The sequence below is a fragment of the Drosophila takahashii genome, chromosome 3L (genome assembly GCF_030179915.1).
Source record: "Drosophila takahashii strain IR98-3 E-12201 chromosome 3L, DtakHiC1v2, whole genome shotgun sequence".
Lineage (NCBI taxonomy): Eukaryota > Metazoa > Arthropoda > Insecta > Diptera > Drosophilidae > Drosophila > Drosophila takahashii.
In genome coordinates, this window is record NC_091680.1 from 24,574,959 (window position 1) to 24,598,508 (window position 23,550).

Below are 23,550 nucleotides of genomic sequence, written 5' to 3' on the forward strand. Positions count from 1 at the left end.
TTTTTACAGCGGAAAGATGTGTAGTTGTAGATGGCGTGTTTGTAAACGATCACAACAAAAATTTTTTGGTTATCGATGATAAGTTTTAAAACTCGATACATCGATAACTCCACCGCTGTTTCCATCGATGTTTCCACCGATGTTTCATCGACGCTTATCCACCTCTAACAGCGAAAAAAGTCGGGCGTCGAAACGCACAAAATAATTAAACTCCCCCGAGTAACACAGCCAAATAGTGCAAACCAACCGAGAGTGAACGCCAAACGCCGCGTTTTCAATAAAACCAATCGAATTGCAATCACCGAGCGTTTAATTCAACAAGCAGCGAAGCCAAAAGGCAAAGCAACGCTCCGAGGCGTTGGCCAAAAAGAAGAAAAGCGAAAAAGAAACGAAGAAACGCAGTTGAAAAGAGAGACGCGAAAGAAGAAGAAATAAAAAATGCATACAGCGATTTTTTAATCAAAGTAGGCAACGCAGCCAGTGTTTTCGCAGCTAAAATCTAAAATCAAGCTGGGACTGAAAATTAGGGAGTAAAAGCGATACGAATATATTTGTGAATTCCTGTATAGTAGTGGGCAAGCGAACGAACCAGTTAAGTGAACATGTTTGTGGCCAGCATAAAACCATAAAATCTGCCGAGCACATTTTCCCCCGCTCGTGAAAAACTCGCATACGCACACACATACATACATACGCATACACACAGGCAGGCAGGCAGGAAAATCGCGTGAAAAACCATGTCCAGCTGGGCAGAACGCGTCCATAGGCGTGCCGCGGATTTGGGCAACGTGGTGACCTCCTGCGGCCACCCCGCCACAGCCCCCGCCTATCCGTATCGCCTGGAAAAGGTCAAATTCGGGGTGCCCCTGGAGGAGGTCTGCAAGCACAACAACAACATTCCCGGGCCACTGCTTGTCCTGATCCTCAAGCTGAACAAGGAGTCGCCCAATCGCCGGGATGTATTCCGTGCCCCAGGACACCAGGGCGCCATGAAGAAGCTCATCCACTTCCTGCAAGCGGGCCGTTTGGTCAACGTGGACAACTATTCGGTATTCACCATCGCCAGTGTTTTGAAGAAGTTCCTGCGCAAGATACCCAATGGAATATTCGGGCGCAGCGGCGAAATGGAGCTATTCGCCATCAACGATCTGCAAAACGAATACGAGCAAACGGAGAGGCTGCACAGGTGAGTGCCAAGAAGGTGGGGCAGCCCAAACGACAAAGGTCGCGAAAATAGCATCGAAAAAATAAATCAGAAAAGCAGCTAATATAAATTGACAAATTACGTCCATTAATAATAACAAAAAAGGTGGGGTTTTCTTTTGGCTTTAACATATTTTCTTAATCAATATATATGCAGAAAAAATTTGATTATTTCCTTTGAAAGAATTCCAGAAGAAATCAGCAGATCTGGAAACCACTAAGCGATGATTCAGGCATTTTTCAAACAGAATTGATAAGAAGGGGTGTTTCTTTTTAAGCTTTGAGAGCTCTTAAAAAAAGTGGTATCTTTTATATATATTCGAGCTTCGAGGAGACTGCATTAATTATTTTCTTCAAAAAGTTAGAAAAATATTTCAGAAATTCAAGAAAAAATTCAGAAAGTGGAAAGCGGTAAATAATAATTATGACATATCGAAACCGACAAATAAATATTTTATAAGAATCGAACTATTATCTGGAAGAGTTAAATAAATTATTACTCAGCTAAATTAGATTAAATTACATTTCTTACCGATGTATGAAAAGGACTCTTAAATTTATGCTTCAGCATTTATTCGTTTATAAGTCAAAAATATTTAAGTTTTTCTTGAAGATTTGATTCATGAAAATTTAACGAACTCTGATAATTTAAAAATTATTGTGAGATGATTCAGTTACTTTGGAATTATTAATTAAAGTGGTCTTAAATTAAAAACAAGCATCTATATAGGCGATTCATTCAGAACATTCATTTAAAAAATAATCGAGTTTATAAAGAATTCAAAAAAATAACAACTATATCATTAAGAATTTAGGCATGCAATCAGTAAAATTGGAAGTTCCATTTGCGTAAAACAAAAAGATATTAGAATAAAAAACACGCATTCATCTAAAAGAAATGTACATATTTTAAATTCTATAATTAATTTTATTTACTTTTTAAATATTATGGTTTCATATTTAAAGTAATTTAATAATATTATTCATCCACATCAGTGGATTGAATAACAGTTAATATAAACAAAATTAATTAAATAGGTTTATTTTTCATTGCTTTGCTGAAAGTAAATCTACTGAAAGTCACAATAAATTTGGCAACATTTGCAAATTGAGTAAATTTAGACATTTTATTAGTGGTTCAGTGGAAACCATTGCCATAAATTCTTTAAAGGCATTTATTATATTTTCACCAAACAGAAAGTGTTCGACAATATCATAAATTAATGGTAGACAAGTAATTGCTATGACTCCTTATTCGGGATGGTATTGCCCGCAGCATTAGTATTCAGAATGTGTTCGAGACTACAAGAATTTATACGTTACAAACTTGCATAGGGTATTATCTTTTAATGTATAGGTTAGCAACACGGTAAATAATTTAAGGAGGTAAAAAAATAAATATTTTAGATATCACCGCACACTGGGCCAGCCGATCAGATTTTTGGCCAAAAATACGTTTTTCTTTTTTAAGAAAATGACCAAATTGAGTTTGGGATCCTTTTTATAATACATTAAACTAATTTATGCCAAAGTTTCAAAGAATTCGGGCAAGTAGTTTTCTTTTACCATATTTTCAAAGTGAAAAATTCATAAAATATTGATGGAAATGAAAAAAAATTTAGAAGTCAAAGATGCTGATGTTGCTGTTCGACTTCTTTCCGAAACTTGCAGAAGGGATTATTTTCAACAAGTAAAAAATATAATATAGCTCGTATGTCTTACTTGTTTGCTAAAATAAATGTAATTGTTAATTTTTACGCTTTTTTTCAGCAAATGAGTACTTTGCTTTTCGAGTGCCTTCGAGTGCCATCCCCAAATTAGTTCATTCCTTCAAAAAAAAATTCGTTGATCAATTTACTAAAAGCGTAGCCCACCGACTCGATGCGGTTTTGCCTTAGTTTTCGGTAATTTAAGTTTTAATTGAAGGCTTAACTCGAAGTCGAGCTATTTTGAAGAGCTTAGCTAAGAGAGCCCAAGAGTATGCCATACTTTATTTCTTCAGGTTTTGGTGAACATTTTGCGCTCAAAAATTTGATTTTAGTGTGACGAACATCTAAAATCTACTTTTTACGTACACTAATCGATTATGGTATTTTCCAAACCTATATCTATCTATTTAATCATGACTATGCAAATAAAAATGTAGCATACTTTTGTGATGACTTCAGAATATGTCAAATTAACATTAAACAAATCAAAAAACAATATTTTTAAACAATTTTTTTTATATAATTTGATTATATAAAACTTAAAAGGTAACAAGAACAAAAAAATAGAAATTTTTTTTAAATCGATTGTTTGATAAACGTTGATGTGGAAGCCTCCGAAAGTTGCACTTTTTAACGGTTCATAAATCTTAAATGGCATAATATTTTTTAGTGATGTCAATTTTTTTTAGTTTGTTTTATCTCAAACTTTATTGTTTTCGAAAATGAAAAAAGTGCGTCTTCTAGTTATTTTTTTAAAAAGAAAAAACCGAAAAGTACGTAAAATTTTCCGACTTTGGTCTGGATTATCTATATCATATAAAATTCCAAGAAATTTTACTTTTAGTTCGTTGGAAAGTTCAATCTTTTAAGAAAAAAACGCAAAAAACTGCATCCTTCTAACTGTCCTAGGAAAGAAATTACAGATTTTTGGCCAAAAAATTAACTTTCTGGCCCAGTGTGCACCGTAAAAATGACTTAGTTTCCAATAGAGTAATCATGCAAAATATGTGGATATATTCAGTAGGAATTTGTTCTAACTGCAAGGGTATTGTAACTGCTATTATTTTATCCGCAGGTGTGCGGCACACACATTTACTTTTTGTTGTAGTGTAACTAGCTTGCGGTAAACTTGCTGAACCGGATCTTTAGATGTATACAGATGTAGATGTAGATTCGGTTGCAGCCCCAAGAATCTTCAGGGGGAGTTAATTCACTGGAAAGCCTGCCTCTTGTTGTTTTCGTTGCCGTCGCACTTGTTGTTGTTAAATCGCTTTCGTTGTTGTTTTCGTTGTCGTTCTTGTTGTTTCTCGGCACTTGTTGACACATTTGTGTGGATTTTCACCAATTTTCACTTGAGCGTTAAGCGTTCGCTTAACCCTTAGATGTGCCAGGCAATTTGCATAATTTGTGCGGCAGCAGAAAAAACAAGCAGCAAATGTTTGGTTTTATAATAAACAGTATATCTTGCAAATAGTGAACCAGCATATGGTGCTTAAAATATGTTGGTACCATATTCTTATACCAGATTTTCATTATTTTAAATAGGTGATTAAGACCTATGGTAATGCGAAATAATCAAAAAATCAATATAAGAGTTGGGGAATCTAATTTTTAAATTTATAAAATTTTGTAAAAATTTTTAAATCTTTAAAACAATTTTAATTACGGAAATAGAAAGAAATTAATTGCGTGACTCATTTGTCTTTAAACTGCTGTAATCATTCCATTGATCTATAGAAAACTCACAAAAGTAAACTTATAGAATTGCGACTGTATATAATTTATTCAGATTTTCGCTGATTCACTGTTCAGCCTTGTATGGGTTTTAAGAAACTTGGAAGTGTAAACAGAAGCCACTGAAAGGGTTAAGCTTGGATTTTTTGACTCGCTGTTGGTTAACTCTCGGTAGCTGTTTGTTTGTGTTTTTTCTTTTGTTGCAATCGATTTCTAACCATCTGAATTAGAGCATAAAGCGTGGGCCAACATAACACAAAGAAACCCACGAACGCAGGCTCAATTAAAAGTAAACGAAGTATTTGACTGCTGCAATTTGTGATTGTTTTCTTTTTCTTTTGCTCCTTCTTTTTTTTTTCGCAAAGTGAGAGGCCTGCAATAATTAAGAAATCGAACATTTAGAGCCGATAGATTGCAATTGACAGGCAGAAATGATTTGTCAGTTTGGGCTTCCTCTGGCGGTTGGTTAATTTGCTAAACAATCGCCTGATTGAGATGGATATGCTCGGGGATGGGAGATGGAAGATGCTACTGCGTCAGCAGATCAGATCCATTGGTTACATTAAACACCGAGCACTGAAACACCGATCGCTAAACGCTAAATGTGCGTGTAAACAAATAACGTCAGCAATAAAACATAAATTTAAACTTCTACATGCGTAGAAATCGACCGCCAAATTATTTTCATTTCGCGCGGAGCTCTTCGGGGGAAAAAGAGGTGAATTGGAAAACGTATATTTTCAGTTTGGCAACCTGTGCGTTGCTGCACACAGCAGCGGTTGAGGATTTAGTATTGTGTTTGCAAAAATACTCATGATTGATAAATGGTATTAGGTAATGATTAAAAAATAAAAAAAGAAAATGAGGCATTTTTCTTACATTTTTAATAAAAGTTTAATTGGTATCAAAAAAAGAATTTTTTTGTTTGCTATTTATAAAATGTTTTTAACTTTTAAATTATCTAAAATATGATCAACTTTTATACATTAAAGAAGGACTAGTTCAGTATTACAAGTATTACACTGTGCAACATTTTTAGGGTTATAAAATGTAACCGCAATTCTGATTTCATGGGCGGAAAGAACTCATCGAAATAAGCTAAAACCCATTTGGGTTTCTCTGGCTTAGCTCGCGTTTACCTTTTATAGCGAGTTAAAGTTTTACATACAAAATTTATTTGTAACGGCCATATCTTTTGAACCGATTAAAATTTCACTATCATGTCTTCAGTGATTATGTAGCTATGAACCCAAGGAACTAAATTGACAAATGACTCTTGCGAAGACGTACACCTAGCGCGTTAAAAATCGAAAAATTATGCAAATTTGTTTTTTCACGCGCTAGGTGCACTAGGTGCTAAGTGCGCAAGAGTCATTTGTCAATTTAGTTCCTTGGGTTCATTGCTACATAATCACTGAAGACATGATAGTGAAATTATAATCGGTTCACAAGATATGGCCGTTACAAATAAATTTTGTATGTAAAACTTTAACTCGTTATAAAAGGTAAACGCGAGCTAAGCCAGAGAAACTTAAATGGGTTTTAGCTTATTTCGATGAGTTCTTTCCGCCCATGAAATCAGAATTGCGGTTACATTTTTCATGTTGCACTGTGTTATAGTATTATTGAAATAAATATCATCATTATTTAATAGATTTAACAATTAAATGTAGTTAAACAATATTGACTTTGTGGACTATTTTCTTGACCGCCACTGTGGGTGTGTGTAAACTTTTCAAACCTGTACAATTATATACACATTTATTGTAATTGTTGCTGCTGCGCTGCGTTGGCTACTTTTGTTTATTTACTTTTTGGGGGCAGGCGCACCAGCAACAACAAAAACGGCAGCTACTACAACAACTACAGGAGCAACAAAAAAAACATTAGGCAATCACAATCGAATCAAATCAAACAAAATGCGCGAAAATAGCGCCTCTGCCGAAAGAAACAACAACAACAACACCTTTAAAAATAGACACGCGTTGGAAACTTTGTATCAATTAAAAGTAAACGCAAAAAAAGAGAGAGAGGACGAAAGAGAGAGAGATAGTGCTCAATTCCATCAGTTGGCACATCATTTTTGTTTGTGTACTTTCCAGCTGCTGGCCTTTTTGTATTTGTTGTTATTGCACCGCATCGACGTCATTGTTGCACGTTTTTGCAATAGTCCAAAAATATATACATACGTGCATATACATATATAAATCAATTGTGTATTGTTTTCTTTCGCAGTTTTGTTTTGTGTAAATTACAAACACAGCAGAAAGGCGTAAAGAAAAAATCAAGAAAGCAGCTGCTGGAAGAGAGTGTGATTTCCCACTCTCTCCCCCCACTCTTCCAATTTCTCTCTACTCAGTTAGTCCTGTTATTCGCAACTTGTTGCCTGGCTGAAAAGAGCTTTCGCAAGCTTTTTCCAACGCCTGTTGCTTTTTGTTTTACTCCTATTTGTACAGTCGCATTTCTCCAACTCCCCAATTTTAAAGTTCTGGAAAAGGATACAACTTTGACCTACTTTTTTAGTCATTTCTTTAAATGAGTTATAAAAAAGATTTATATAACAAATGTTGTTGTATGTTAAATTCTGTAATTCTAGTTTAGTTTAGTCTACAAACACTTCAATGTTTAGTTGTGGTTTTATTATTAAGTCAGATTTAACAGTTGTTCTCATTCTTGTTTTGCAAGGCCAAAATCTGTTGGGATAGGATTCTGAATCACATTTTCCGCCCGATCAGCTGTCTTAATGCCAGCTGCTCTTTCTCCCTTTCTTTCTTTTTTTCTACGTCCTCCTTTCTTTTCCCTTTCTTCAATTATACATACACACTATACTGCTTCTTCTTAGTCGTTGGCCATAGTTAATAGGCTATTTACACAATTGCCTGCTGGACAATTGTTGATGGCACAGGGAAAACTGACTGCTGCGAATACTGATAAGTGCAAAAAAGACTGAAGAGGAGAGGACTGCAAATTTCTGCCCGCTTTTGTTGGTCTAGACAAACAAATGGTAAAAACTGCAAATGGCATTACCAACAACAACAACGTTCTTGCCTATAAGTCGATAAGCCCGTCGTCATCATCCGACGTCTGAAAGGGCCCCTCCCCCTTCCATCGCCCACTTCCAGACGACTGAGGTTTCGCTTCCTGATTATTATTGTATTATATGTGGTTCTTTTCAGGCATGGCATTGTTTTCTCTTTTTATTTATCGGTTTTTCGGTCGGGGTTGCTTAAAACAAAAGTTTTACGGATACGCAGATACAGCAGATAAATCTTGCAAAGTAGCTCTTTAAAATTTGAAATTTTTATTCACAAATTATTTAATTTGGTTAGTCCTTAAAAATAAATAAAGTTATAAAAGTAGTTGAGGAAGTAAAGTGTTAATTTTTTTTTACATTTTGCGACAATAGTATACTTTTATAACTTAAAAGGAATGGTAAAGTACAATACCTAAATTCATTGTACTACGAAAAGTATTGAGATATTCTTAAAGTGCTATTGGTTGTAGAATTTCAGGTGGAACCCTGTGTACCTAATCTCCCTTTGTTTTATCGACTGCCACCTCAGGAGTAGCCATTCGACTTTGACTTTGCATAAATATAAACTCGAAACTGCCGCCGACGTGTATAAACAACAATGCCAAACAAAACCAATAAATGTTAAATAAAGCGAGCGCAAAAAATGTACTTATAAACATACGAAAAGCGTGGAAATTTACGTCAGTGGACCGGACCGTCTGTATTTCTTTTCTTCAAGGGTTCTCTTGGGTTCGCACTTTTCCCTCAGTGAATCGCCCTGAACGTTGAACGCTGAACAACCGAACAGTGCAGACGCAGCCACTAAAAACATATGGCGGATATACACTGGCCATCAGGGAATTTTATTGGGCTCCTTGGAGGTCAGGGAACTGCTCTTATCCGAAAAATTTTGCCTAATGAATTTTTGATAAGATTTTTTTTGGGTAACAAAACCCTTATCTTTCTTTTTGAACAATTATTTGCGGTATTTTGTATAGCAAAAGGGTATTTTAGTTTCGGGAAAAAAATGTTTAGAGCCATATAACGATTTTTGAACTTCAGGCTGGATATTAAATGGTCTATACTGTCTTTTTGTTTTGAGTTATTGTTTTCTTTAGTAATATAATGAGTCGATGACGTTATTAAATGGTTTTCTTAGATAAGCAATGTAAAGTCCAGTTTAAAAAAAAAAACAAAAATACCATTGTATAATTTCATGATTTTAATGAAATACTTAGAGTTCTCTTCTTTTTACTTTGTATGTATACTATTTATATAGAAACGTACGGCTAATTTCTTACATCGGAATGAAAACACAGAGAAAAAAATGGAACAATACCAGATTGATATTGTCTCCTCAATTTGTACATATCAATTTTTCCATATAAATGTAATACGAATTCATACCAATATGATACGAAATCATAACAATTACCCATGTTGATATGAATCCGTAACATATTAATATGAATACTTCAAAGATTGATATGTTTTTCATATCAAATGGGGCATCGAAAAGTCTTCGAAAAAATAGTATGGCTGTAAAGTTGTATTTTTGTTGTATTTCTGGTATTATACCGCTTTATATGCTGTGGTCACACTTACAAGTTGAGCATGCTTAAACGAGCTAATTTTACATTCAAGTTTAGCTAATATACTCGCGTGTAACTTGTCGCGATGGCCCAATAGGTAACGCATCCGACTCTGATGCGAGAGGACCCCGGTTCAAAACCGGCTAAGGCAGAGAAAGTAAAAAGTTTTTAAGGCGCATAATTAACATTTCCTTAACAATATTAAGAACAAAATTGTTGTAAAAAGTTAATATGATAAGATTACTAATAAAAAAAAAAGTTGTGTTGTGTTGTGAGCGGGATTTGAACCCCGTTCCCCCGAGCACAAAATAATATCAGGACCTAGCACCTTGGCCTCTGAGCCATGCAGACATTTTTTTTTTCGTGGCAGAATGCTTTTCTGAGTTAGAGAAAATACAATACAAAATTTTGTAGCAAAATTTGATATGAGATCATAACAATCTTGTATGAAAAATACCTTATTAATATGTTCGAAAATACCAATTTGGTATGTTCGAAAATATCATTTTGGTATGACCACATATGGGACCAAAATTGATATGAAAAAATACCCGAATGATGACCAGTTTTGGTATTTTTTTTTCTCTGTGAAGGAAATGTCTTATCTGATGTTCATGATTGATCACCAAGATACAAAACAAACAATCGGTTGTCGAGTGTAATCAGGGCATTGTCGTTAGCTTGGTTGGTGGGTCATAGTCGTCATCCATTGCATATCGTGATGTTTGCACTTAGTATATGTATGTTGAAAACTGCTTTTTATTATCGTGCATTCGGTGTTGTTGGTGCGAGTATTGCTTTAGCGTGGTTCGTTATTATGACGTATTGTCTTTTGTATTGTGCCGACCGACCAACTACAACAGCCGACATAAAAAACTTGCTGCCGCTGCGGTTATGTTTTCGCATCTGTTAAACGAACACAAAGGCTCTCGCTGCCACTTTATCCAACTGAATCTGCAACTTGCACAGAGAACATTTACAGAGAACACAAATCTAAATTGATGTCTTCATTTAAGAATGCCAAATATAATAAATTAGTTCAACAGGGCGTATTTCCAGATGGAAATGTTGGAAAAGATTTGACAATATTTGATTATGTCATTTATTATCTGATAGCATCTCAGAATAAACTTATTCTTTCTGTGTACTTGACTCTCCAGTCTGGAAACTTGGGCGTGGAAGTGAACAGACGATGCAGATTGAGCTTGCCGCAATGAATATTGATGCTGATGCAGAAAGACAGCAAAAACGGAGGGGGAGCTTAAAGATATAAGCGATATGAGCAGCATAATTATAAAACTGCCCGATCCGGCCTGCTTAGTAGGCGAAAAATGTTGCCGATGCGATAAGCAATCCAGAGATACACACACACTTTCCACTTAATACTCCTAGACACTTAATGCCCTTTGTTTGCTCAAGTGATGCGTAATTCTCTTAGCAGACTAACATAAACTTATTTCTTTATGACCTAATGTAAATGATTCATTAACAACGGCGACCACATCAATTGATCTACATATTGTTATTTTTATAGGCCCATTCACCCGATAGCATTGCATGTAAAAATGACCAACATTTATCTTTCGGTTATAAGAATGTTTGTAAAATGTGGACTTCAATGAGGCATCCGTTTGTTGATAGCGGAAGGCAATCCAGGGTCTCAAATTGCTTAGATTTTTAAAATACCTTCTTTTTTTAAGCCTCATTTTTGTTTTTAAAGCAATTTTGTTTAAAATATTACTGGGAATTGTGTTGTGTTTACTCGCCCTGTTTATATGTAAATGAAAGGCTTTCTATTTGTAAAAATAATATTCTTTGGTGATATACTTTTTTTATAAATAAGTAAATTACAACTTTTTTATTAAATTGTAAATCATTTTTATTTGCAATATTTGTAATTATATTTTTCTTTATTCCCACCGTATACTCTTGAACTGAAAAATAATGATCTTAATAAAATGTGGTTTCTAATTATTTGCAAAAGCCTTGTAAACCAAATTTCCGTACTTCCCTTTTTATTGCCCTGAAAAGCCTTTGAATAATACAGTATTTATAAGCTATCAGTCAGCTGAATTCCACAAAGTATATTATGCATTTGTTCATTAATGTAAGCCATTGAAGTATGCATATGTATATGCATTGCAAGGAAACTCAATTATCTTGTGTATGATATTTCACTTATCACTTACACAGACCTCGACAGTCGGCATAATTCACTCACTTGACTTACTCACTCCGCTGCGAGCCACTGAAACCGCGGCGGAGATGGAGATCTCCTCTCGAAAGTGTCACAAAAGAGTTGAGTTTGTTTTGTGGGAATATCGAGAAACTGGTTTCTCTGTAGGGCAGAGCATCGCATCTTCCGAGACTTCTCATACGTAACGAAAACAAATCGCATATATCTGCCGACACACATATAATATTGTGATAAAACACTGTTACAAAAGCAAATCAAATGCGGCAAAGCACAAACAAAACGGAGAAAAAAGAGGCGAATAAAAAATTGTCCGACATATTTCATTTTTATGAATGAAGACAAAAAATCAGCCAACGGCAGGGCAAATAAACAACGTTAACAATAAATGAAAATGATTCATCTAAATAATATGACGGGTTTGTCTGACTGTCAATGAACAATACGCAGAAGCTACGCATGGCAAATACTAAATTTAAAAAAATCGGAAACTATTTAGCACTCTTTCGTGGAAATGTGTATATGCTAATGCTTTTGCCGGTTTTTTATTGTCTTTATTTGTGCCTCATTTTGTTTGGCCTATTGATTATGTAAATGAGTGGAATAAAAACGGACTGATACGGCGCATGCGCAACGCAATTATATAAGGTAATCCACAGACCCTAATGGACCGTCGATTCCAAACGCGTCCATCAATCACGAAGAAAAAGCAAAATAGGTAAAAATCATCAAATGATAAAGTAAACAATAAACCACAATTACTCATAGCATTAAGGTACTTTTTGTAGGGTTCGGAAATACAGTTTGGTTCAATGATATTGCTTATCTCTCCAATATCAACAGACGTAAACACTTGTTCCGCTTTCGGTCGCTGAGGTTTCTGCGGTTTGTGTTTATATGTTTTTTTAACAGCATTCCACGTAATTAATGTAATTAATAAACGATTTGTACGCATTCCGCTTTATGGGCGTTTCCCGCCGCCAAAACAAGCAAAAACTAAATGACTAGTAATTGATAATCGTCGTTATCAGGCGATTTTTGGCCAAGAGTTCGAGGTGATCATTAGCTTTGCTCGACTATCATTTTGGCCTCCGAGGAGTTCAAATGTTCACAGTGAAGGAGCCGCAACATGTGTAGTTTAAATTTGTATAGATAAGATAAGAGTTCCTCCTTTTTTATTTTGGGATAACTTTAGCGGCACGTTCTTCCACTTTTTATTTACAATGCAATGGTTGGTTGTTTGATTAGTGGTCGTTCGGAAAGGGTTTACCATAGTGTTTGTTTGGCTTGGGTTGGGTCTAGTGGCATTGCTTCGGTTGTTCACATCGCATTATTGACTCGCTTGTAGTTTTGAGTAAACAAATTGGGAGATATCAATAAACTAATGAACCTGGGAACTCGGCGAAACCTTGACCAGCGATAACCCTAGAAAGGTTCAGATGCTACTTTTAATAGGAGTGTCTTCGATAAGGAAATTTAATTGGAGAATGGGTTATTAACAAAGTTGTAAAAACTCGATCATTCACATTGATTTTCTGCAATTTAGTTATATATTAATATGAGATAAGTAAATGAAATTAGGATTTAAAAGGTTAAAGATAAAAATATTAAACCCATATTGGCCATATATTTTTGTTCTTTGACTCTTTTTTTATTACCTAAAACACCATTAAGCATTCCAAGAAATTTGTGCTCATCTTGGTCTCAGTTTTCTCCAACATGTTATAGATTAATGTCTTGTGTGGGTAATTTACGGCCTTTAAGGTTCCCACCTCTCACTTTACCACTTTGAATTTCTCCATTTGTGACAGTTCATGCGGGTTCCATCATCGTATAAATTGTGTTGGCTTATTTCTTCATTTCAATTAACCGAGACCTGAGACTGCCCAATATTTTCCATTTATTTTTGAAAACCCTATCGTTGCACTCCCTTTTCGAACAGAGATATTCATTCTAAATGCAACACTTATCGGGCTAAGCTGTCGTTTCTCTCGTTAGTCTGTTTTTCTTTCTTCGCGGGCAATTCACACCACATTTGAAAATGAAAATAGAGCCAGACAGCCATCGCATTATAGTATAGTTCATTGTCAAGCGACTTTAGCCCCCACTTCGCCGTCTCCCCCTGCATTTGTTGTTGGATCTCGAAGTTTTCACTTTTTAAGCGCCAGCTTCGGAGAGATGTTGCGCGGAGAGTGTTGCTTTTAAAGCATTAATTGATTGAGTTGAGTTTTATTTTTCCTTTTTTTTTTGTATAGCCTGCCTTGCTTGGCTTGTCTTGTAGTGTTGGCTTTTGGTGCTGGCTTTGGTTTGGTTATTTTTTTTTTTTGGTTTTGGTTTGCTACCTCTATCAAGTTGTGTAATGTGGACGCTTAGGAGGTTGCCAACCAGTTTTTCTTCTTCCCCGGCCAAAGTCACCGAGCTGCAGCTGGGGCCCCGCAGACTTGGCTTAACCATTTGTTTCGAAAAATCATTAGGCACGCCAAAATGAAAGTGTGAACAGAGGAGCTGCTCTGACTTTCTTTGCCGGCCAGGCGATGATTTGGATTTTGGATGGGTAACGAGCGGCCAGCAGTAGTTCACCTGAGAATGAGTCAGTGCACTTCTGTAATGGTAATAAAAACAAAAAGCATGACTAACAATTGCCCTGCCAGCTCAACTAGCTCAAGCCATTCATTTCGCTATGATAAGAGATCTTAATAAATATTTATCAAGTCTACAATCAACATTTACCATCACATGCATTTAAAAAAAAAAATTACATTTGTTCTAAATGTAAGAAAGAATTTAAAAAAATATGTAATTTCATACAAATATTTTAGTTATAACAATAAAAGGTTATTACATTTTCTGGGAATTATTTTTAGTAGGACCTAAAGTATATATTATTTTAGGATTAAACAGTGTATTTTTAAAATTATTTCTATGTATTGAAAGGTTATTTAACAATCACAGTTAGGTAGTGGCTAATTTTTTCCAGTGTGCCTTTGATATCTCTAAGATTTATGTACCGACATTCTTTTAAAGAACCTTTCTCTTTTCCCCTTGCAGACTCTTCGGTTCGCTGCCGAAATACACACAGCATCTATTAGTTTTACTGTTCGGCACATTCCGGGTCATCGCGAGCAATGCGGCCCACGCCTCCACAGGAATGACCAGTGAGGCGTTGGGCGTGTCCGTGGCCCCCAGTTTCTTTCAGTCCTGCGTGAGCGATGGCAAGACCGCTCGCATGGAGGATGTGCTCAAGTTCAAGGTGAGTTTGTGGTCCATTTTATATTGAAGAATGATTTTTGAAATGTATTTCCTTTGTTTTTTTTAGGTCTCTACCAAGATCATGCAGAATATAATTGATAAGTTTGCCACACACGACATCTTTGGGCGAGACAATTACGAGTACTACGCCCGCGTCACAGGACGCATTCTCAAGGTGCAGGACGAGTGGATATGCAGCTTTCAATATCCACCACCGCCACGTGGCAAGTTGGCTCAACAGAAATACGCATGTGAGTGATATATCTCGGTATTATTAATGCTTTAGTTAGGATTAATTTAAAATAGACCAATTCAACGTGCATAACCTTTATTGGGTTAAGTTAGAAGACATTAAATTAACTAAGTGCAGGTAACAAAGCTCTCCCCTAATTGGACTGCACTTAAAAATCCAAATTGTTCATGAATCATTAAGAAGTTGACTCATTCTGTCTGCCTAGCTTGTCCTTAATCGATATATTGATTGGTAAAATTTCACAGGCCAACAGTGTTTTTGGTGCAGCCCTATGGGCATTAAATTGTGTTAATATAGACGGATATAAGCATATCTGCATACTTAGTTTTCGAGTTTAACGGGTGGTATTTGTGCAATCGCGGTTTGAAAAAAGTAGCAACATTTTATATTTTCATTTAAGATATCTTCGAGGGTCTGTGCTCAGTTGTAATAAAACCTATGCCAAAAAATTGCTTAGATGCCCTTCTACATAATTGCATTTAAGGTTCCATCATTATTTGAGTTAATAAAAGCCTATAAGCCATTGAAGTAATTTGTTCACCTCTATTTACAACCAACTTGATGCGGTGAACAGGCTTAAAAAAATACAAGGAAAAATATACGCCCTAAAATATTTTACAGGCATCTAGAGGCGTCTTTTCCCGAATTTTTGAGATAAATCCCACTATTGTACTTCGAAAAATGGAATTTATAGAATTTTTTCCGTAAGAATGGGAAAAGTAACAAGTATTTTAGAGTCACTCTTACGTAACGAGTTTGTCGTGATTTTACACAGTAGGCTTTGTAAAGATAACAGTGGCGTCGCCTTAAAATTGTGGTGGGGATTTTTTTAAGGCATATTAACCCCTTAAAAATATAATTTGTCTATGTTCGGCGCCTACTGCCAACCAAATTGAAAGGCAAATTTTTACGAATGTGTCAGATATTTATGTAAAATGGGATTTAAAAATAGTTGTTACTTTTTAAGTTCTTACGGAAAAAATTCTATAAATTCCATCCTTCGACGTACAATGGTCTTATTTGTCTTAAAAATTCGGTAAAAGACGCCTCTAGATGCCTGTAAAATATTTTAGGGCATATATTTTTCCTTGTATTTTTTTAAGCGTGTTCGCCGCATTAAGTTGGTTGGGAATAGAGGTGAACAAATTACTTCAATGGCTCATAGGCTGTGATTGACTCAAATTATGATGGAACCTTAAGTGCAATAATGTAGAAGGGCATCTAAGCAATTTCTTGGCATAGGTATTATTACAACTGAGCACAGACCCTCGAAGATATCTTAAATCAAAAAATTAAACGTTGCTATTTTTTTCAAACCGCGATTGCCCAAATACCACCCGTTAAACGCGAAAACTAAGTATGCAGATATGCTTATATACGTCTATATTAACATGTTTTAATGCCAATAAGCCTGCACCTTTTAATAAAGTCCATTTTGTTGACCTGTGTTATTCTCCCAACCCGGTCTTCAATATAGAACTCAAAGCATTCGAAATTCCTCTGGCTAATAACTTTTTATCGCTTTCCCCGCAGTGCAACATTCTTTGGAGGCGGAGAAGACCTGGCTGCAGTGCCAATGCGAGCGTTGGGGCTTACGTGAGTACCTGATAAGTGTTTACCTATCCGTAGATATAGCTAGAAGAATCATACTCTCTATTGTGCTTTGCTTCTGGAAATCCCCACCTCTATTTACGCCACACTGTCCGATCTAACTTCTGTCTGTGTGGGGGAATGTGATCTACAAACATGTATCCAATATCTGATAAGCTCATCTTTGGTCATCTGGTGTCCCGAAGAGATAGCCCCCACCCGCACTGCACCACCCCATTCTCTAGCTTTTTGCTGCATGCCCAGTAGTTGTTTGTGTACCCTCTCATTTTGACGAGTCATCCATCCAATGCATTTGTTATAACCCACTGCCGACCTGATTTAGTGGCCCAGGAGGAGTCCCGCTCGACGCCCGCCCTGCTGACCAGCTCCAGTTCGGCGCTGGAGAACAGTGTCCTCTCGCTGGGAGTTTCGCCGGAGCACTCGTTCATCGAGAGCTGTGCCCGTCTCTCGGTTTCGCTGGAGGGACCCGGCATCTACGCCATGACTTCCTCCCCGCTGCCGGCGAAGAGAAATGGGAATGGCAATGGCAATGGCAATGCCACGGACTACGACTACGATGACTATGCCGACGACGATGAGGATAACGATGAGCTGGACGGTGTCCATGACTTTGGTGCCGAATTGGAGATCAGCAGCATAGCGCCGCCGCAGGGAAGTCGGGGCATCTATCGCCACAAGCAGAGAGCCCAGCAGCCGCATCACTACCAACAGCACCAGCAGCAGGTGCAGCTGCAGCAACAGCGGGACTACGAGGATGACGACGACGAGGATGAGGATGAGATGACCTTTGTCAAGCGGCGCTATCGGCAGAACAAAAAGAAGCCGGCGCCGCCGAGTAGCAGTCATCATCAGAGGCGACTGCGCACGGGCACCAAGAGCCTCGATGGCGGAGGAGAAAGGCGTACGGGATCGGGATCGGTATCGGGAGCAGCTGGAGGATCAGGAGGAGCTGCACCAGCTGCTAATCCCACGCCCCCTAAGCTCAAGCAGCGAACCTGCAGCCGCTGCAATCGGGGCATACGACACAGCAGCTCCTGCAGCTCCAATTCGGCTGGGGCAACTGGCTCAAACAATGGAGGAGGATCGGGAAACGGAAACGGAGGTGGAGCCGAGGGCGGCATGACCATGGAGGAGCTGAGGGCCGTCAACCGATATGCGGAGAGCACCAAGAGCCTCTCGTATCTGCCACAGGTGAGGGACGAGTTCTTGCTGGGCTCACGCATTTCCGTTTGAGAGTAGAACGTACCATCTATTTAGATATCCTAGGTCTAACCCCTTTGCAAATGCTCGAATTTCTTTTAAGTTCTGGTTTCTTTTTTCCAGGAAATGAAAAAGAATCAAGAACCAAGAATATATTAGTTTTTAAGCTACCTTCTTTATTTCTTCCATTTTCTGTTGCGAATTTTTGATTTATTGTAATTGAACCTTATGTAATACCTTAATTTAATTTCTTTTGTTTCTTGTGTTTGAGTTTTGTCAATTGGAAATGATGTTATCCCCTCTAATCTCTCTACTATCACTCACTACTACTTTGACTCTCTTCTAACTCGAATCACTTTGCGAAATGCTCAAAATTGTTTCATTTTTGGAAATGTTTGCCTAGTTTTTTCTAATATTTTCATAATCTAACCAAACAATTTGAGCCTGCCAACGAAAAACAACTACTACTTACACAACAACAACAACAATCAACAACACATTTTATATAATTGTACGACATAAGAAATTGAAGAATCAACGCCCTCACACCCCTTACACCCCTAAAACTGTACAAAAAGTACGAAAATAATCAACATACTTCACCAAAACTCTGTACAAAAAAGGACTAAAAACGGAGCATAAAGATTAATTTATATTTTTATTTTACATATTGTGTTTAAATTATAATTTCATTTTTAATTTTGGTTCAAACTTCTCTTACAAAGAAAAACCGAAACAAAAACATTTCAAACGAGAACAACAAAATGTTAAACCATTTCAACAAAAACATGAAAACCTTTATAAATACATTTTCTATGCCCAAAGACCTATTTTCACTAAATAAAAAACGAGTGCTATATATTGTTGCAACAAAATAAAACTAAACACCAAATTGCGTATTTAATAATCGAAAAGCTTGGGAGTGACAAATCTGTAAGCAATAAGATAACTTTTTTTGTTATAAATTTTATATAAGTTTGAATTTAAAAATATTGGAGGTGTAAATATTGTTTAGAAATACGGGAGTATTTGATAGTGATCGGAAATAACATTGGATTAGTTATTTTGGGTAAAAAAACAGTTGATATTTTTTTTAAATTTTGATCGAATATTTATCGACTGTCATCAGTTATGCAAATTAACAAGAATAACGATTTTACGGATCCGTGGATTGTCTTCCTAATCCATCTTTTATGGACCCAAAAACACTTGGATCAATTATCGCAGAAGTATACAAATCTTTTCAAAACTCTTGACACCGTATATAAATGTAGTTATCTTTAGATGTAGCACACCATGTACAACTTAAATATTATTTATTTAATAATCTCAGTCTTATCATTTGCTGTAAAAAAAGTGGCATATCAGAAAAAACTAGAACATTGTGTATTATAAGCTACCGATATAATTTCATTTGATTTTGTTGTAATCGTTACTCTGTAATATATTTTTAGAACCCTAAGCTACCCATGAACTGTGCACCATTTTGATTTATTGTCGCTTGTTTGTCTTGTCTATGTAGCATAGAAGCCTTTGTCTTGCCTGTCTTGTCTCTAAGTTGTTTGCTGCACTCCGCATAAATGTATGTAGTTAATACTTAACCAAATAACATTTAGTCTATAAGCAAAACGAGAAAACACAAAAATGCGAACACATAATCATGCAAATACTACAAAACACGAGCCAAAAAAACCCAAAATTGCATTTGTAATTAATCTTATTTTTGGCGGATTTAATTCTTGACTGTTGTTTCCACCTCAAGATAAGCAATCAAAGCGCTTGTTGGCGGTTTTTTCACTGAATGTTTCTACCTAATTATAACGTGCTTGTTTCGAATATTCGGGGTATTCATGGTAAAGTTAAGCCGGACTAAGGATCTTCTTCTGTATCTCTAAAATAATTTTATGGTGAATACCCTATAATATTCTCACCATCATTTTGTATAATCTTGCACCTTTTCCACTGCGCTGATTTTGCTGAATTTTATATATCACTAAAACATTACATTTTATTTTGTGACCTTTTGTTTGTTTCAATATTTTGATTTTGCCTTTTACATTTTTTAAATTAAGTAAATCAAGCAAAAAATACAGCTAGCTAAATCGAAAATTTCAATTGCCAAAAACTCTAATGCGAAAATTTTGAATCCCCCCCCGTCTTTCCACCAACAACAACAACTACACTACGACAACAACAACCAACCAACAACAAATAAATAATTGCAATGCTGAAAACATGTGTACGAAATGGGAAAATGTGTTAGGTCCATGAACGCCAAACCGCACGCATGCGCACCCGCTCCGAATGGTTCCTGGGTCCCCGGGATGCGGTGGTCACGTTGCAATTGCCGGCAGACACGTGCAGCAATTGCTGTTTGGCCGCTGCCGCTGGATATTTGGGAGGCGGCAGCACGAGGGACATGCGGCAGGCGCAAACGGACGGAGAACGGAGCCAGGCGGCGTTGCTCTATCACTTTTATCGCAGGCAGCAGCAGCAGCAGCAACAACAGCAGCAGCAACTGGAGCAACGCTTCGAGGACATGATGGACACCGAGGATAGCTATGGACAGCAGAAGGAGCAACAGCAGCAGGAGCAGCAACAGATACATTCCAAGGGTCTACTGAGACCACCGCCCATGCAACATCAACAGCAACAGCAGCAACGTCGCCTGCTGCTGGACGTCAATTCGGGTACTTATAATGCCGGACTAACTACGCTCACCACCAACAACAACAACAACACTAATTTCGGCGACGATCTGGCCAACTATCTACACGAACCGCTCGGCAATTCATGCTACTACTCCAGTCAATGCTTGAACCGGCTGCAGCCTGTTGTAGTTGTACGCGAGGAGCAACTGGCGGAGGTCACCAGCGATAGCGATGGCGATTCCCTGGATGGCGGTGGCCCACACACTCTGATGGCCCACGAGTTGCAACATCATGTGGAGCCCAGGCAGGCGGCCATGTTGCTGCTGCGGCACTCAACGCCACGGCAGCAACATCGCAGCAGCAACGCCTCATCGTTGTATCAATCATTCGAGGTGACCTCCGGCAATGTGCCCCAAGACAACAACAACAGGAGCGGCCACAGCAATAGCAACAATAACCACCACAACAACAACAACTTTGCCACAGTCATTTTCAATGTTTTGGACTTTTTATTTTGATCAAAAAAAAAAAAAAGAAAAGAAAACGCAGCGGTTAAAGCGCGCTGAAAAATCGGAATGAAATGTCTTGTGTTTTGTAGCTACCAATTGCATCCAATCATAAATTTTGCTTATGTCCAACTAATGCTAAACATACCTAATTTTAAGATTTTAATTTATTTTCGTTTTGTTAAAAGGAATACAAAGTGTTTATCATGCCTAAGTATTAAGATGTATTTGTGAAAAGGGAAGACCCAATCTAATTTTAATTCCCTTAACCAAGCATGATAGGCCAAGATTTCCTTGTCGCCACCACCAAGCCCATCGGCATTTTGTTAAACTTACCCTTTAATTTGTATTATTTTTGATATAGCTATTTATTTGTATTGTGTACTTTGCTCTCATTTATCCTTTTATTATTTTGCTTTACAATAATAAACTTTATTATTTATTTATACTGTGTATAACCAAATCCAAAAGATGTCGAAAGCTTTTTGTGTTGTTTTTTGTGTGTTTACACTCGATACACCCAGACATGTGATACATGCATAATTACGTGTGTTGTACTTTGTTGTTGTTTGATTTTGCGTACTAACCCCGAGTTTTGTGTGTTTTGTCCACATTTTGTACATTTATTTGTTAACCTTATTGTGCGTTGTTGTCGTCGGAACGCCCACAAAGACGGCCAGCAGCTGCAACAACCGTAGTAAGCCATCATATAACATCAAGAAAGCGACTCAACCACAAACCAACACCAACATTTATTTGCCACTCCAAGACCAGACCTCCAATTGAATCAAAGTAACTCATCAGCAATATATTATTTCTCCTCTCTTTTTCTTTGCCCTGTTTTATGTCCGAACCCGATTTTAGTTGGCAACATCCGTTTGAGTAACAGCGCCGAGTCCATTCAGTATGCGGCCCGACGACCGGTCGCCAGTCTTGGCCTTAATCCCGGCCTTGGAGGCGCCACCAACACCACCCACAATCCCACCACCCGGCGGCTGCTCATCAATGTGCCCCGGCAGTATCGATCCTCGCTGCGGCGGAACAAGGAGAAGCAGATCGGCGGCAATAGTCAGAGCAACAGTAGCAATAGCCTGGGCAGTGATCAGTTGACCGGAAATCCTGGATCAGTTGGAGGATCGGCCGGCGGGATCGGTGTTCCGGTGCTGAACAAACCCCTGCTGATGGTGGGTCTACTGCCGGGTGCCGAGCAGCCGCCGTCGGTGAGGAACTCCATTGCCGAGTGCGGCATCTCAACACCAGATGCCATGGATGTGGGCGTGGAGTGCAGCACCACGCTGAGCTTCAAGCCGCCGCGGCTGTAACATGGACAACAGCCCATTGAAACGAAAACTGAGGACACCCAGGACACAGCGGACTATGTTAAGATCTAACCATTTTTAAATGAAAATCATTTTTAATACGTATACTTCCAACACAAAAACACACACAAAAAACGGGGCAAACGAAGAAATTTCTGGAGATTAAAATAAAGCTGGTTGTAAACGATGCAGCGGCTACAATCCATTGCTACTTAGAATATCATATTATGCAGCTGCTGATTTTTTACAGCTAGTTTTTTATTTGTAACTCATCGAGAACAATGTTAAATCTCTAGAAATTCCCCTGACACCCCAAATAACATCATATATTAGGTTATGGTAAACGATATATGTATTTAATGTGTATAGCAAGAAAAGGCTGATTTTCTTTAGTTAAACAAACAAAACAAAAAACATGAGAAAGGAACGAATGAAAATAACAAAAATGTACAACTGAAACAAACTATGTAAAGCAACAAATTGCCAAATTTTATTCAGCATTCATTTCGTTGTGTGATTTAGGTTGATTTTAATTATGTTTTAGCCAAGAATCTCTTAAACTTGAGCATTGTCAAGATTAAAATAAACGAAACTTTCACCTGATCGCAAACCGAAACAACGATACAAAAAGCAGAAGAATTTCTCAACTGTGTAGCATCTGAACAATCCAACCAATCGATTTCGAGGCCGACTCTCTGTCTTTATAAGATCCATTATAAATGTTACTTCTAAGCTATTCAAATTTATACTGTTCGAATGAATGCAGCTCTTTAAATGCAATCATAGACCCAATTACAGATATACATTCATTTTTGATACAGTCAAGTACAAAAGCAAAACTAAACAGAAACCAATCGAAAATATCTAATATAAATTCTACATTATTCTTACAAAGATAAAAACAACAACTTAGCATTTAATATATAGTTAAGCGTTTTCAAATTATACGTGTAATTGCGAACGGAAATCAATTTGTGAATCGGATGTTATTTAAATGATGTTATCGTTAATAGTGCTATGTGTCCAAGATATATCTAATACGTATATTTACTACACGATATGCGAAAACAGCCCTTCTCGCGGGGAATCAGGACTACCAAACGACAGCTTAAACGAGATAATTCCATTTTATATATCAATTTATCTAGAGAAGCCTCTACGACTACTTTTTGATAGTTCCAATCCAAGTATATGGTCTGCAGAAGGTCCCTTTGAACCCTACCCAGATCGATTTCCACTGCCCCGCTACTAAAGAGAGTTCTGTTTCCCCTTCACCCCAGACTTGGAGATTTTTCAGCTTTAATTGAAAAATTCTT

At 37.2% G+C, this 23,550-nt stretch overlaps 1 protein-coding gene across 5 annotated transcripts; it reads left to right on the top strand.

Moving 5' to 3' along the window:
• Window positions 1-145: 145 nt before the first annotated feature.
• RhoGAP71E (Rho GTPase activating protein at 71E) lies at window positions 146-22,715 on the top strand. Of its 5 annotated transcripts, XM_017143680.3 has the most exons (7): window positions 146-1,186; window positions 14,494-14,695; window positions 14,762-14,945; window positions 16,481-16,543; window positions 16,881-17,749; window positions 20,022-20,448; window positions 21,780-22,715. In XM_017143680.3, exons 1-7 carry the CDS (start codon window positions 738-740, stop codon window positions 22,235-22,237), a joined length of 2,652 nt encoding a protein of 883 aa, XP_016999169.2. In that variant the 5' UTR covers window positions 146-737; the 3' UTR covers window positions 22,238-22,715. The 5 variants fall into 5 exon arrangements, with proteins under 5 accessions (XP_016999169.2, XP_016999189.2, XP_016999181.2 ...); XM_017143692.3 differs by lacking the exon at window positions 20,022-20,448 and having other exon boundaries at window positions 150-1,186; window positions 21,780-21,942; XM_017143685.3 differs by lacking the exons at window positions 20,022-20,448; window positions 21,780-22,715 and adding an exon at window positions 17,882-18,643 and having other exon boundaries at window positions 150-1,186.
• Window positions 22,716-23,550: the final 835 nt, after the last annotated feature.

Coding starts and splice junctions, on each gene's coding strand:
- RhoGAP71E (XM_017143680.3), top strand. CDS start 738: ATGTCCAGCTGGGCAGAACGCGTCCATAGGCGTGCCGCGGATTTGGGC. Junction 14,696..14,761: donor AGGATGTGCTCAAGTTCAAG/GTGAGTTTGTGG, acceptor TGTTTTTTTTAG/GTCTCTACCAAGATCATGCA. Junction 20,449..21,779: donor GCTGCTGGACGTCAATTCGG/GTACTTATAATG, acceptor ACCCGATTTTAG/TTGGCAACATCCGTTTGAGT.